This window comes from Microtus pennsylvanicus, chromosome 2, assembly GCF_037038515.1.
Source record: "Microtus pennsylvanicus isolate mMicPen1 chromosome 2, mMicPen1.hap1, whole genome shotgun sequence".
NCBI lineage: Eukaryota > Metazoa > Chordata > Mammalia > Rodentia > Cricetidae > Microtus > Microtus pennsylvanicus.
The window spans coordinates 91,117,393-91,130,425 of NC_134580.1; the positions used below are offsets into that span (position 1 = coordinate 91,117,393).

General features: G+C 43.0%; 1 protein-coding gene across 2 annotated transcripts in view; it reads left to right on the top strand.

Annotated features, from left to right (window-relative positions):
* Aven (apoptosis and caspase activation inhibitor) overlaps positions 1 to 12,952 on the top strand; it is a 142,679-nt gene extending 129,727 nt beyond the window's left edge. For both annotated transcript variants that reach the window (XM_075961720.1, XM_075961721.1), the window contains exons 3-6: positions 6,774 to 6,844; positions 8,933 to 9,028; positions 11,434 to 11,770; positions 12,502 to 12,952. In XM_075961720.1, coding sequence (XP_075817835.1) covers positions 6,774 to 6,844; positions 8,933 to 9,028; positions 11,434 to 11,770; positions 12,502 to 12,617 — 620 coding nt within the window. In that variant the 3' untranslated portion in view covers positions 12,618 to 12,952. The remainder of the gene's footprint in view (positions 1 to 6,773; positions 6,845 to 8,932; positions 9,029 to 11,433; positions 11,771 to 12,501) is intronic.
* The last annotated feature ends 81 nt before the right edge of the window (positions 12,953 to 13,033 follow it).

The following is a 13,033-nucleotide window of genomic DNA, read 5'->3' on the forward strand; positions in this document are numbered from 1 at the left end:
CAGTAGGTACCAGCCTCCTTCTGAGATGGGCAGAACAGGTACTGCCAGACTAGCCATGCCAGGACAGAGTGCTGATGACAGTCATTTTCTTCCATAGCTTTCATCTTCTCAAATGGTGAGCGAGCAGGTAGAGGCCCTGTGCCTCATCAGCACCTGGAGCTGGAGATCTCTTTGATGGTGATGAGTTTTACCCAGGGAATCTCAGAAATTAGAGCATTGTGTGCTGCTTAAAATACGCTCTTTGATTTATTTATTCATTATATTATTTTTTGTGGGTTGTGTGTCTGTGTGTGTGTACAGAATTCAGAGGAGACTGTTATGTGTCCTGTTTCATCACTTTATGTCATATTTCCTGAGACCAGGTTGCTCACAGAACTTGGAGTTAACTGTTTTTACACAGCTGGCTGGCCAATAAACCCTAACATCTGCCTCTCTCTGTGCCTCCAGTCCTGGGGTTACAGGCATGCAAGGCTGTGCCTGGTTTTTTAGGTTATTTCAGGTGAATCTAAATTCCTGTCCTTGTGTTTATACAAGCTCTTTTGTCTACTGAACTATCTCCCCAGCCTCTTTTTGAATGTTTGGAAGTATCCTTAAAGTAACCCCCTCCTGTCTATGCCCATAATTTTCTAATATTTGATTCTTCACACAATTACTTGATTTTTTGAGGGGAAAAAACTATTTTGGCTATAGAAGATAATCATAGTTGGCAATAGAGCAAGGACTTTCAAAACATAATAAATAAAATTTGTCTCACATCTCAGCTTTTACTGTGTGCATATCAACTCTTTCTCTGGAGAAGAATGATTTGCAGCTTTTAAATGAGGCTGGCTCTGAACTTACAACCCTCCCTTCCCAGCCTTCCTCTTATAGTATGGGTACACCACTGCTGCCACCCAAGCTTTTTGTACAAAGGAAAGCAGAGCCTCTCGCTCTGTACCATTTCTACCTCCTTGCCTCCCCCTGCTATTTTAGCGATTCTTAGATTGTCCTCTTAGCGAGCATCTTAGGCCTGCATGTTGGCATTCTTATTTGCAGAGTTAGGTTTGGAGGGTTGTTGAGGTGAAGGCTACAGAACAGCCCCAGTATTTTGTTTTGCTTTAGGATGTTGTGTGGGTGTCTAGTAAGGCTGCCCTACAATCTCTTATAAGTCATGAAACATGGCATTGGTGGAAGAATGTGGCACTTTCCCTTGGTGCTGGAGTAGGGTTGAGCATGCTGTGGACCCACTGTGCACTGTTTCTTAAAGAAGGCCCTGGATTGTACACAATCACGTCTGACCTGTAAGAAAGGGACAGCAGATGGTGCCGCCACCATTTTTTCTATGCATGCCACAGTATGACTTAGAAGGAATCATTTTAGTAATATTTTAGAAGAACTTGTGTTCTGGGCTCACAGTTTGGAAATGTTAATATCCTTTCATCTTCAGTGCCAGAATGAGAGGGTTTGGCAGGCTAGATAGCAGTCCAGTTCTTTTAGCAAGTTTGTTATTTGCAATTAGTCTCTGTGTGCTTCACCCATGTGGACTATGTAAAACTTACTTTTTATTAATGATTATTATGTGTGTGTGAGAGAACAAGAGAACGAGAGTATGTGGGCAAAAGGGGTGAAAACGGGGAGAGGGCAGGGATAGAGCGTATGTATGTTACAGCACAAATATAGTGTCAGAAGAAAACCCTGCACTGTGAGTTCTAGGAGTTGAACTCAGGTCAGGCCTGCAAAGTGCTTTCCCAACACTGGCCAATCCTGCCAGCCCGGTGAGGTCTTAAAACAAAACCACTGTCAAGTTATATCATTGTGATGTTTATTGAAAGCAGTATTTTAGATATCTCATTCTTTCTTAAAATTTTCTTCTTTGTACATACTTGATTTCTCTGTGGGTTGGAAATGTCATGAGGGTCATTGTTTTGTTGGCTAGAGACTGCTTGTTCGTTTCCCAATGCCCAGACCAGAAATAACCACTCGGAAACTATATTAATTACAACAGTGCTTGGCCTATTAGCTTATTCATATTTCTAGCTAACTCTTACATCTTAAATCAACCCATCTCTATTAATCTCTGCATTACCATGAGGTCATGGCCTACTGGCAAGATTCCAACATCTATCTCCTCTGGTGGCTACATGGCATCTCACTGACTCTGCCTTCTTTCTTTCAGCATTCAGTTTAGTTTTTCTGCCTAGCTCTAGTCTACCCTGTCATAGGCCCAAGAAGCTTCTTTATTAACCAGCAACATTCACAATATACAGAGGGGAATCCCACATCAATTGTTTATGGTTTGTAGCTGTTTCTGTTCTTCCAAGTTTGACATACATTATGAAATATTGTGAGCATGTCAATCTCTGTGAATCTTTTTCTACTGTGTCCTGTGTTTTTCCTTCTTCTCTAATAAACAGTCTGAATAAAGCTGCAGATTGCTTTGGGCTGTTGCTCCTGTCAGTCTCCCTCTTTCGGCTACAACCGTAGGCTTGCACACAGTGAGCCTCCAACAGAGGGTTACTCAGGTATTAGCTATGCTTCTAGCTTCTAGTTTACAAGTAGCATGATCCTACCTGTAAACCTAGACTTTCAACTCTTGTGCCTTTGTGGTTCTAGACTCCGTTTTCTGTCCACCCATGTGGAAGCTTAGGAGATGCTCCCAGCTTCATACCACCTAGGTTGTTGCTTGCTGCTTCCAAGATCCCTTGTGGAGAACTGGCAAGTTCTTGGAGCAGAAAGCAATGCTTGAAGGCAGCCCAACTGCCTGTGTACTTCTCTCTGGATATTTCAGTTATATCCTCAGAGTGCTCTTACTACTTCAGATGGATTCATTTGTGAGGAAGGGCAATTCTTCTAGTTCTCAGCAAAAAAAAAAAAAAAAAAAAGATTTACAGCAAGTTGGTTAATCATTATTAAACTCTTGGTGGTGTTTAAAATTATTGAAATATACAAATAAGTACAGAAGCACTATCCTGATTACATATTACGATATATAAGGTCTTATGATCATTTGTTTTATATATAAAAGTTCAAGAATGGCATAAATGGAGCTGCGGAATTGGCTTAGTCAGCAAAATGCTTCAAGTATGAGAACCTTCAAATTTGATCCCCAGAACCTATTTAAAAAGAAAAAGCCGAGCATAGGTATATGCACATGCAGTGTTAGGGCTGGGGAGGCAGGGTAAGTCGATTCCTTAGCCTCGCTGGCCAGCCAGCTTACCCTGTGTTGGGAGTTCCAGGTTAGTGATAAAGTTAATCTAAAAGAAAAACAAAAACAAATAAACAAAAAAGGTGGGTAGCCTGAGGAATGACCCCTCTGGGTTCCACTTACACATGCGCACATATGCACCCACAAATACGTGTGTACCCGCACACATAATAACAAAGTAGCCTTGAATAAAGCAGTCAGCTATTGGCTAGTTTTACAGGTTCTGAGGTTGGTTTTTGATTATTACATATGTTCGCAGCCATTTTTCTTCGTATAGCATTCTCTTGTCCCACTTTTCTCCTGCGTTGCTTTATTCTGAGCTGCTTGCAGATTAGAAACAATAGCTCTTTGTGCTGAAAATAAGCCTTGTCACTGTGTCATCTGAGCTTGGTTTTATGGTCACAGAAGACAAAATGATTTTATATATCTTCATTTTGTGCGATTTAATTTATACTTTTTAACTTCAAAACTCAGCCTTGTTTGTTGTTATTCTGCCTTCCCCAAATGTCCACATCTCTGATCCATACAAAATATATTTTTGAGTATTGGAATAGTGATGTTTTAGTTCTAATCAAGACTGACTTTTCATGGATATCATGTTCTGTTGTCTGAATGTTCACACACATGGGTTTCTTTGGCACTTTTCTATTTTACGAGTAGATCTTTATTTTATTCATTGAAATATTTTAATTTATTTTTAAAATTGGAGACAAATTCTTCATGCTTGAAAAGGCGTATATGGGATTGCTGTGGTAGCGCACACCTCTAATCCCAACACTTGGGAGACAGAGGCAGGTGGATCCCTGAGTTTGAAGCCATCTTGGTCTACAGAGTGAGTTCCAGGCCATTGAGGGCTTCATAGTGAGATTCTGTCTTACAAACAAATAAACAAACCTTGCACACCTTGGTTTACATATTTTAAAAAAAATGATTGATAAATCATTTTGAGATTTGAACTGAACGTTGACTTTGTAGATTAAATCAGATGTCTGCACCAGTTGCTCTCAATAAGCGTTTCTTATACTTTATTCCTAGAAATTCTGTGTATATTCACATTATGCTCTTCTGTCTTACCCTCAACTGGATTTTGAGAGAGATGCTTATTTTTATTATAATTTTTCTGAATCCTTCCGTACTCATTTCTTTGGGTTTTCCTAGCACAGTAGTGACAGTCTTTATTTTCTTCAGATTGTCATGGCTTTATCTCTTCTATTTTTCTAGTATTGATAATTCATTCATTAATTGCAGTGGTTGTGATAGTGAGATTAATATATGCATGTGCATTCATGCATATACGTGCACACATGCACACTTTTTCTTTCTTTCTTTTGAGGCTGGATTTCATGGTGGAGCCCTAGCCAGGCCTAGCTGGCCTAGAATTTGCTATGTAGGCCAGGTTGTCCTAGAACTCAGAGTTCCACCATATCCAAAGTGCTGGGATTAAAGGTGTATACCACCATGCCTAGCCATATCTCTATTTTATTCAGGTGTGTGTGTGTGTGTCTGGGCACACATGCCACATAGAGTGTGTGGAGGTCAGAGGACAGCACTCAGGAGGCAGTTTTCTCCTTTCACCATATTGGTCCCAGGGGATCAAATTCAGGTTTCAATTTGGTGGAAAATGCATTTACCTGTTGAGTCATCTAGCCTGCCTGAATTTTATATATATATGCTAATTTTTATTTTTTAATAACTGATTAAAATTTCCAGCATGATCACAGTTTCCCCTTCCCTCTTTTCTCCCCCCAAGCCCTCCTCTGAACCTTACCTCTTTTCCCTCATCCTCCTTCTGTCTCTTCAGAAAAGGGCAGGCCTCCCATGTATATCAGGCAGCCATGCTATATCAAGTTGCAGTAAGACCAGGTACCTCCTGTCCTATTGAGGCTGCACAAGGCAACCCAGTTGGAGGAAAGGGTCCCAAAAGCAGGTGACAGAGTCAGTGACAGCCCCTGATCCCTGTTAGGAGACAATTCTCCTGACAGACTTTCTGTACTGAGGTAAGATTGTTTGATGTGCGCACCTTTTTTGTTTTGTTTTGTCTTTTGTGGCAGGGTTTCTCTACAGAGAAACAGTTTTGGAGCCTGTCCTGGAACTAGCTCTTGGAGACCAGGCTGGCCTCCAACTCACAGAGATCCACCTGCCTCTGCCTCCTGAGTGCTGGGATTAAAGGTGTGCGCCACCACCACCACCCAGCTGATGTGCATACTTCTTTAAGAAAAAAAATGAGGATTATGGGTAAGACTGTATGTTAGAGCACTTGCCTAGCAAGCACAAAGCACTGGGTTCCAGCTGCTTTACTGCCGAAAGAATAAAAAGTTGGTTCTTTTCTTGTGCTTCTCTGTTTTGCTTTTCCCCACCAACTATAGAACAATTGCATTCTTGTCCAATTGGTTTACCAACAACTGAATGTATTGATTTTCCCCCACTTTTGATTGTTTCTCTTGCATTTGATCTTGCCCTGTGTTATGCCGTGATCATGTATTTTAGACTTGTGGATGTGGAGAAGGATTCTACTTTTTACCTTTGTCTGTCTTCCTTTTTGAAGTCTTTTTCCCTGACTCAGTTAATTGAAGGAAAAGACTAACGCCCATGGCTATATCACCTGGACAGTAGCATACAGGGAAGAGGTGGCCTGTGCGGGAGTTTTAAAATACAGGTAGCAGATGAAGGGTGAGAGTCATGTGGTCTTCAGGACCAGAAAAAGATGAGATAGAGCACTGGTGTGTAAAAATGAAAATGCGAAAACAGGCTGCCTGGGGAGATAGAAAGTAAATGAAGCGGGACCAAATTTTAGATCCTTGTGGAAGCTCGAGAGAGAATTCATCATGTGCAAATGAATTCTTAATGCAAATCCTCAGCTGTGTATGCATGTACAGAGCAAGCCCGAGGCAGAGCATAGACCTTGCCGCCCTGGATCATGGTCAGTGCTCGCCTGCATTACCATCACACATTGTTGCTCGCTGACCTCAGGAACTCAGGGCAGTGCAGGTACTCTGTGGATTACATGGTGATCTAATGCACAGTCTTTGAGTTTGGTTTGTGTTCGGCATTCTGACAATGTGAATTTTGGAGTGATAATGGAGGCTTATAACTTATCCAAGAGATGTCTGTTAGCATGTGGGTCCACCCAGAGATGCTTCCATCAGTCTCCTCTGCCCCTTTCTGTCTTGCTGGTTCTCCAAGTCATAAATACAAACTTCTTTGCATACACTGACCAGAAAAGATGGAAATAGATTAGATACAGGTAAATGTTTTCAGGCCTGTTTGTCCCCATGATATGTGAAATGGTGGTTTGAGTGAAAACTGAAGGAAATAAGTTTATCTGTCAACAGCATTTTTCAGTGCCCAGATATATGCACTGGATCTAGGACTTGTAGGATGGTGTCATTGTTTTTTTTTTTTTTCCCATCCCCCCCGTGTCATTGTTTTTGGGAAGGTTAACAGTTCAGAGTGTCCTTTATGCTCTAAGATGGAAACAGAAACTGGATATCTTCTGTACAAAATTGCATATGTGTGCATATATGCATGTATATATAAAATTATATATATATTTATGTGTGTATTGTATATTTATTTTTTCTATTCCTAGGGGACTCCTTCTCACAGTTCCGATTTGCTGAAGAGAAAGAATGGGATGGTGAAACATCATGTCCAAAACAGGTAAGAGAAATGTCTTGAATGTAGGTTAGCTCATGTCAAGGCCCCGCCCCTTTCCATTATTGCAGAGATGAATCCCGTGGAAAAGAGCTCTAATCCATATGCATTTTATTCTCAGCTACCTGCTGGAGAGAGAACATGTACAGGGAACTACATAAGTTCATCAGGTCCTTCAAGCTTGAGTTCATTTGGCCATCTGTGAATGTCTCAGGTTGAGTTGTGAAGTAGGAAGTTAATGGTTGTGATTTTAACACAATAGATTGCTTTTCTATTTTTTTCCCCACCTCCCCACCCCCACATTGCTCTTTTAACTGCGTTTCTTTATTATCTTTCATCAAGTAGGGTAAATGTAGGAAATAAAAACATGTCTGTAGAAGGCCTTCAGTCAGTCCTTAAACCACGAAGGTTGTGTTCACGCTGTAGGTTTAGTCAAAGACCTTGCTGCATTCTTTTTTTTTTTATTATAGTTTTTTTTATTGAGAAAAGGAAAAAAAAACAAGTTTCCACCTCCTCCCAGCCTCCCATTTCCCTCCCCCTCCCCCCACTCCTCTCCCCCTCCCTCTCCAGTCCAAAGAGCAGTCAGGGTTCCCTGCCCTGTGGTAAGTCCTAGGTCCTCCCCCCTCCGTCCATATCTAGGAAGGTGAACATTGAGTAAGGAATGGATTAGGTACTGAATTCCCACCCACCCCCATACACATGCATGCCTGCGTGCCAGAAGAGGGCACCAGGTCTCATTATAGATGGTTGCAAGCCACGATGTGGCTGCTGGGAACTGAACTCAGGACCTCTGAAAGAAAACAGTGCTCTTAATCTCTGAGCCATCTTTCTAGCCCCCTGTTGCTTGAAACAGAATCTCTTATTGGACCTGGAACTTGCCGTTTTGGTTAGATTGGCTGCTCAGTAACCCCTGGGATCTGTTTTTCCCCCAACTTCCCATCAGACTGGGATTACATATATGCACTGTCATGCTCAGCTTTGACGTGGGTGTTGGGGGGCCCAGCTCAGGTCTGCGCTTGTGCAGCAGGCCCCACTTCCCACATTCCTGTCAGGGTTTTATTTCTTAAATATGTTATCTAATTTAGAGGTGAATTTCTTTGTTTCTTTTCTTTCCCTAGAGCAAACAATGCCAGTTAGCATTGTCATTATGGCTTCCCAAAGACCTAGTCATTTCAGGATGGCTTTAAGGGGGCTGTGGGAAAACCAGATTGCTTACTCAGATGGATCCCCATGTTCTGCTGTTTTATGAACTAGGGACTAATGTAGGCTTTCTGTGGCAGGCTTTGCTCTTGAGGTGCCAAGAACTGTGTTTCCATCTCTAATAATTTATAAATCTATCAACTTGAGATGCCCTACAATAGAGCTGCTAAGTGAGGGGATCTCTGGCTTTTTACCAACGTGGTTAGTTATTATAGGAAAAGACACAGTCCTGGACTGACCTATGAAAGTCCCTGTTCAACACTGGTGGTGGATGGTGTTGGCCTCTGTGCTGGAAGTCATAATGACCATCTTTTAAGCTTTTGCTTCCCTTAGGTCACCAGGACACCTCCAAGGTAGCTAATAGGATAGAAGATAATCAATCACTGGTTTGGCTATGGACTTAGCAGGGATGCTGGTTTGAGATAGCAGTGCAGGAGTGTAGTAGCTTCATTCCTGGGTGGAAAGGGTCAAAGGAAGCTTTTAGTGCCACCGCCACACTGAGCGTAGCTGGCTGGAAAGAGGAAGTTGCTGTTTTCTCATTTGAAGAGGAACAGTGCTTACCCACCAGCTTGTTTCAGGGCACCTGGAAACCATGTCACCACCTAACCAGCTCTTCTCCCTTCTGCCTAGGACCAGCAGTCTGGGTTTAGGGGAAGTTTCTGGTCAGATTTCATTAAAATGCTAGTTTTCTCCCAGTTTTAGGGTTAGGGTATCAGCTTGGTGTGATGGTGATCACTGCCCTGTGTCTCTGAGTGAGTGAGCTGTGGGCTCAGTGTTTGGTAGAGAGACATCAAATGTCATTAAATGTGATTTATTATTGGACTCCTGGACAAAAACATCTCCAATGGATGACTTATTTACAGTTGTTTTATCCCCACCTCCACATCCATCTAGAATTCATCACTCTACGTGGACAGTGAGTCACTGGTTCGAGCCCTTCAACAGCTGCCCCTCTCAGTCCGGCTTAACGTTGCTGCAGAGTTGATCCAGGTAAAATCAGTCTGCCTACGGGCTGGGTTGGAGCAGAGGAAGAACCAAAGGGAAGAGTGCAGTCTGCAGGGTGTCTTAGCCTGAGCTTTTCTTGTCCATCATCAACTGAGGCCTCTTATTGAGGTGTTACCTTATAACGTTGGAAGGAAAACAAAGCAGCTGTTTGACATTACTGTTGTGTTTTATATATGATACATTTTAGTGGATCAAATATAGAATTGAATGCAAGACTATAGCAGACTATAAAGTCTGGCTATTACCACAAAATATCCAGGTACCAGGCTCTGAGTTGGCACTAGGGACACAGTGGTGAGCAGGTGGATGTGGTTCCTCCTTCCCTGAGCTCAATCTACTGGAAAATATTGATACTAATCAGTTTAATGAAATAATTATAGAGAGGCATAGAAATGATAATGTGAATTTCAGTGTGCCGTAAGAGCTTGTAGAAATGAAGCTGATGTATCATGTGTGGCTAGGACTGGCTGGTCTCAGGAAACAATGGATAAGCTGCGGTCCGAGGTGTGAGAACACATGAGCTGCAGTGAACGGGGATGGCTACCCAGGCAGGTCCACATTCATGAAAACAATCATAATAAAGACTATGCTGGTGGAATAGAAGGCAGGTTAAGTGACTGAGGTGTGTATTCGTGGCTGTGTCTGTGTGCTGAGTGACTGGAATGTGTGTTCATGGCTGTGTCTGTGTGCTGAGTGACTGGGAGGGGGGTGTTCATGGCTCTGTTTGTGCTCTTAAGGCACAGTAGGGAAGCCATCTTATGAAAACTGTCACCTGGGTCCAGGTAAAAGACTTCTCTCTCTCTCTCTCTCTCTCTCTCTCTCTCTCTCTCTCTCTCTCTCTCTCTCTCACGCACATCCATAGTCTTCAGGTCTGTTCTCTATTGCACTTATTAGTATCACTTAGGAATTTAAAAAAATAAGGAAAACAACAACTTCCTTGTTCTCACAGAGATCCATGAAACAGTTGTATGCTGTGGGACAATGGCTTTACCATGTAAAGATTTGTTTCTTGTCCTTGTTTAATAAAATGCTGATTGGCCAGTAGCCAGGCAGCAGGGTGACCAGGCAGGAAGCAGAGGCGGGGCAATGAGAACAGGAGAATTCTGGGAAGAGGAAAGATGCAATCTGGAGTCGTCACAGAGGAAGTCAGACACAAGAAGCAGAATGAAAATGCCTTGCTGATAAAGGAACCAAGCCATGTGGCTAACACAGACAAGAATTATGGGTTACTGTGAGGTGTAAGAATTAGTTAATAAGAAGCCTGAGCTAATAGGTCAACTAGTTTATAATTAATTAAGACCTCTGTGTTTTTGGGGGGCTGAATGGCTGTGGGATCGAGCAGGATAGAAACCTGTCAACAAACGTGTAGACCTCTGTGTGTTTATTTGGGACTGGACAGCTGCAGGACCAGGCGGGACAGAAATCACTGTTAACAGTTATAGGGTTAGCATAGAGAGGAGGACCACACCCTGACTTTGCTTTGTACAACTGCAGTGCTGGACATTGGTCTAGTTTACACTTAGAAGGCCATGCTGAAGTAAATTTCTGAAAAATGTCTGAGGAGTTTCTAGCAATCTACATCTTTCAGTAAGAGTAGGGATCAGTTACTGTAGGGCACACTTTCTAACCTAGGCATTGTGGGTCCCTGCCATTCCTGTGGCCTTACCCCAAAAGAGGGTTTCTCAACCTCAGACTGAGACCTGTCATGGTCATATGGGAAGCCTTCAAAGCACGCACAGACAGGGAAGAATGTACAGATATGTATGTGTAACTTTGGAATCAGCATCTACATATGGATAGTCAGAACACTGTCAGGTCCTCTGAGGCCACTACACATGCCCACAAGACAGCCATCACCCTGGCTTCTATTACTACAGTTTTACCTGGTTTTGAATTCTCTATAAAGTAGCCAAATAGTCTGTTTTCTTCACATTTGACATCTTGTATTCAAACAATAGTTGAGTTCTTTTCTTTTTGGCACATGATCCTGCCCCTCTGTGTTCCTGCATCTCAGCACAGTGAACAGGTCTCCTTGGCTAATTACTTCTTAGTCACTTTTACAGATAGGTCATCCTTCATTATAGCCTTAAGTATCGATTCAAATAGACATGTGGTACAATTAGCTTTCAGGCCAGGGATAGGAGGACATGGGCTTTTAATTCAACCTCTGAGTTAGTTAGCACAAAATAGAGGGGGTTTGGGCAGAGGCTCAGCCCTATGATGTTTCCACAAAGTCTCTTTATCCTCCTTGGGGTCAGGAAGAGCGCTGCGGTGGGGCCCCAACAAGACGTACTTTGTGGGCTGTCACAGGATTGTATGGCTTCCTTAACTTCTTGTGCTTAGGCAGACAGGAGGACTCTACTAAATTCCGACATAATGCTCTTTTTCAGACCACAGTTCCCTTAGAACTTCCACAGGTGAAACCAAGGAGACCCGAGGATGGCAAGGAACCGGGCATGCAGTTAAGGGGACCCATCTCTGAGCTCAGATCTGCTGCTGGTAGCTGTCCCAGGTCTCTGGGCAAAGACAGTTTAAGACCAAGCCCTCTAGAAGGTTTGCAGAAAGCCCCCTTCCCGCCACACTCGGAGGCAGACCATCTGGAAGATGAACTGGACATGCTGCTGCACTTAGATGCGCCTGTGAAAGAGGACGACAGACCCTGTCTGGACCAGACATCTCAGGACCAGGAGCCAGAAAGAGATGGGCAGGTGGCCCAGGAGGAAACAGGCATGGCTTTCATTTCATTTCCCATTCATCTTCTCAGTTGTGGTGTTTTTATGGGAGCAGTCCTACCACATCACCTACGCCACCCCTCTGTGCCTGTCATTGATCCAGCAATGTCCCAGTCATCGCTTCCCCTGGGCAAATCACAGCTTCCCCTGAGCTGACCTTTCCAGCACTTTCTCTTGCTCAATATCTCAAGCTTCCAAAGTGGCTACCAGCCCGGTTGCAGTATTAAACTTAGAGCTGCAAATTGAGCTGCTATAAAAGCCTTTCAGAGGAAGACCTTTTAACCGACTAAATAGGCTGCAAACTGATTTGGTTTTTAAAGCAAAAGAATGTTTATATCTTGTAAATGTTCTGTGAGCTGGTAGTCCTGATGTGATAGGCCTAAGATAACTGTCATATACAGAGCTCAGGCGTCATTCCGATGTTTCAGGATTGCATCAAAAGGAAAAGGACACTGAGCGATGCTGTTGGTCTTTGTGTTAAAACAAACTCAACACTTGTGAGCAGTGAAATTCATCTTCAGCCTAAATAGAAGAGCAAACCTGTGCCTTTGCTTATGTTGTTTAGATACTATTCGTTGTATCTTAGGGGGTGACAATCATGGAATTTCTTCCTTGTTACAGAGAAAGTAATAGTTTGGGCTGAAGTATATCCTCCAACCCCCCAAAAGCCTTCACCCTCACCGCTGTAATTGATGTGAAGTGCTAATGTTGATTTTATTTCCATAGTTCCTGAAAAGTCATCCATGACTGGAGAGAAAACTGTGGAGCCTGAACAGACAAGCACATCCAAAAATGTCACCGAGGAAGAGCTGGAAGACTGGCTGGACAGCATGATTTCCTGAGGAGGGGAGGGGGTACCAAGGGGGAATATGGGCCTGAAGCAAATTTTGCTTGCCTTCTAAGTGAGGGTGGGCTAATTTACCAGAATATCCCACGCTAACTAACATGTACTGTTAATGCTTACAGCAGCCAATGCCTACCTCTGTTTCTGATGGCATCTGAATACATGTATGAGGCTTGCTTGGGCCTTTATTTCTGTTGTTATCTGACTTAGTCACCTAATAGATTTCTTTAAGGACAGGGGATGCCATAGCTATGTTTTTCCTGACAACATTATGGAATAACAGGTGCTAATTAAGGGAATATATACAAACAAGAAGGCATGTAGTTGGTCAAACACTCTCTGGCCTGTGGCCATTTTGTTTTGCCACAAAACCCATGGGCTACTTGTCTCACGTCCCTGACTCCAGCCATCCGC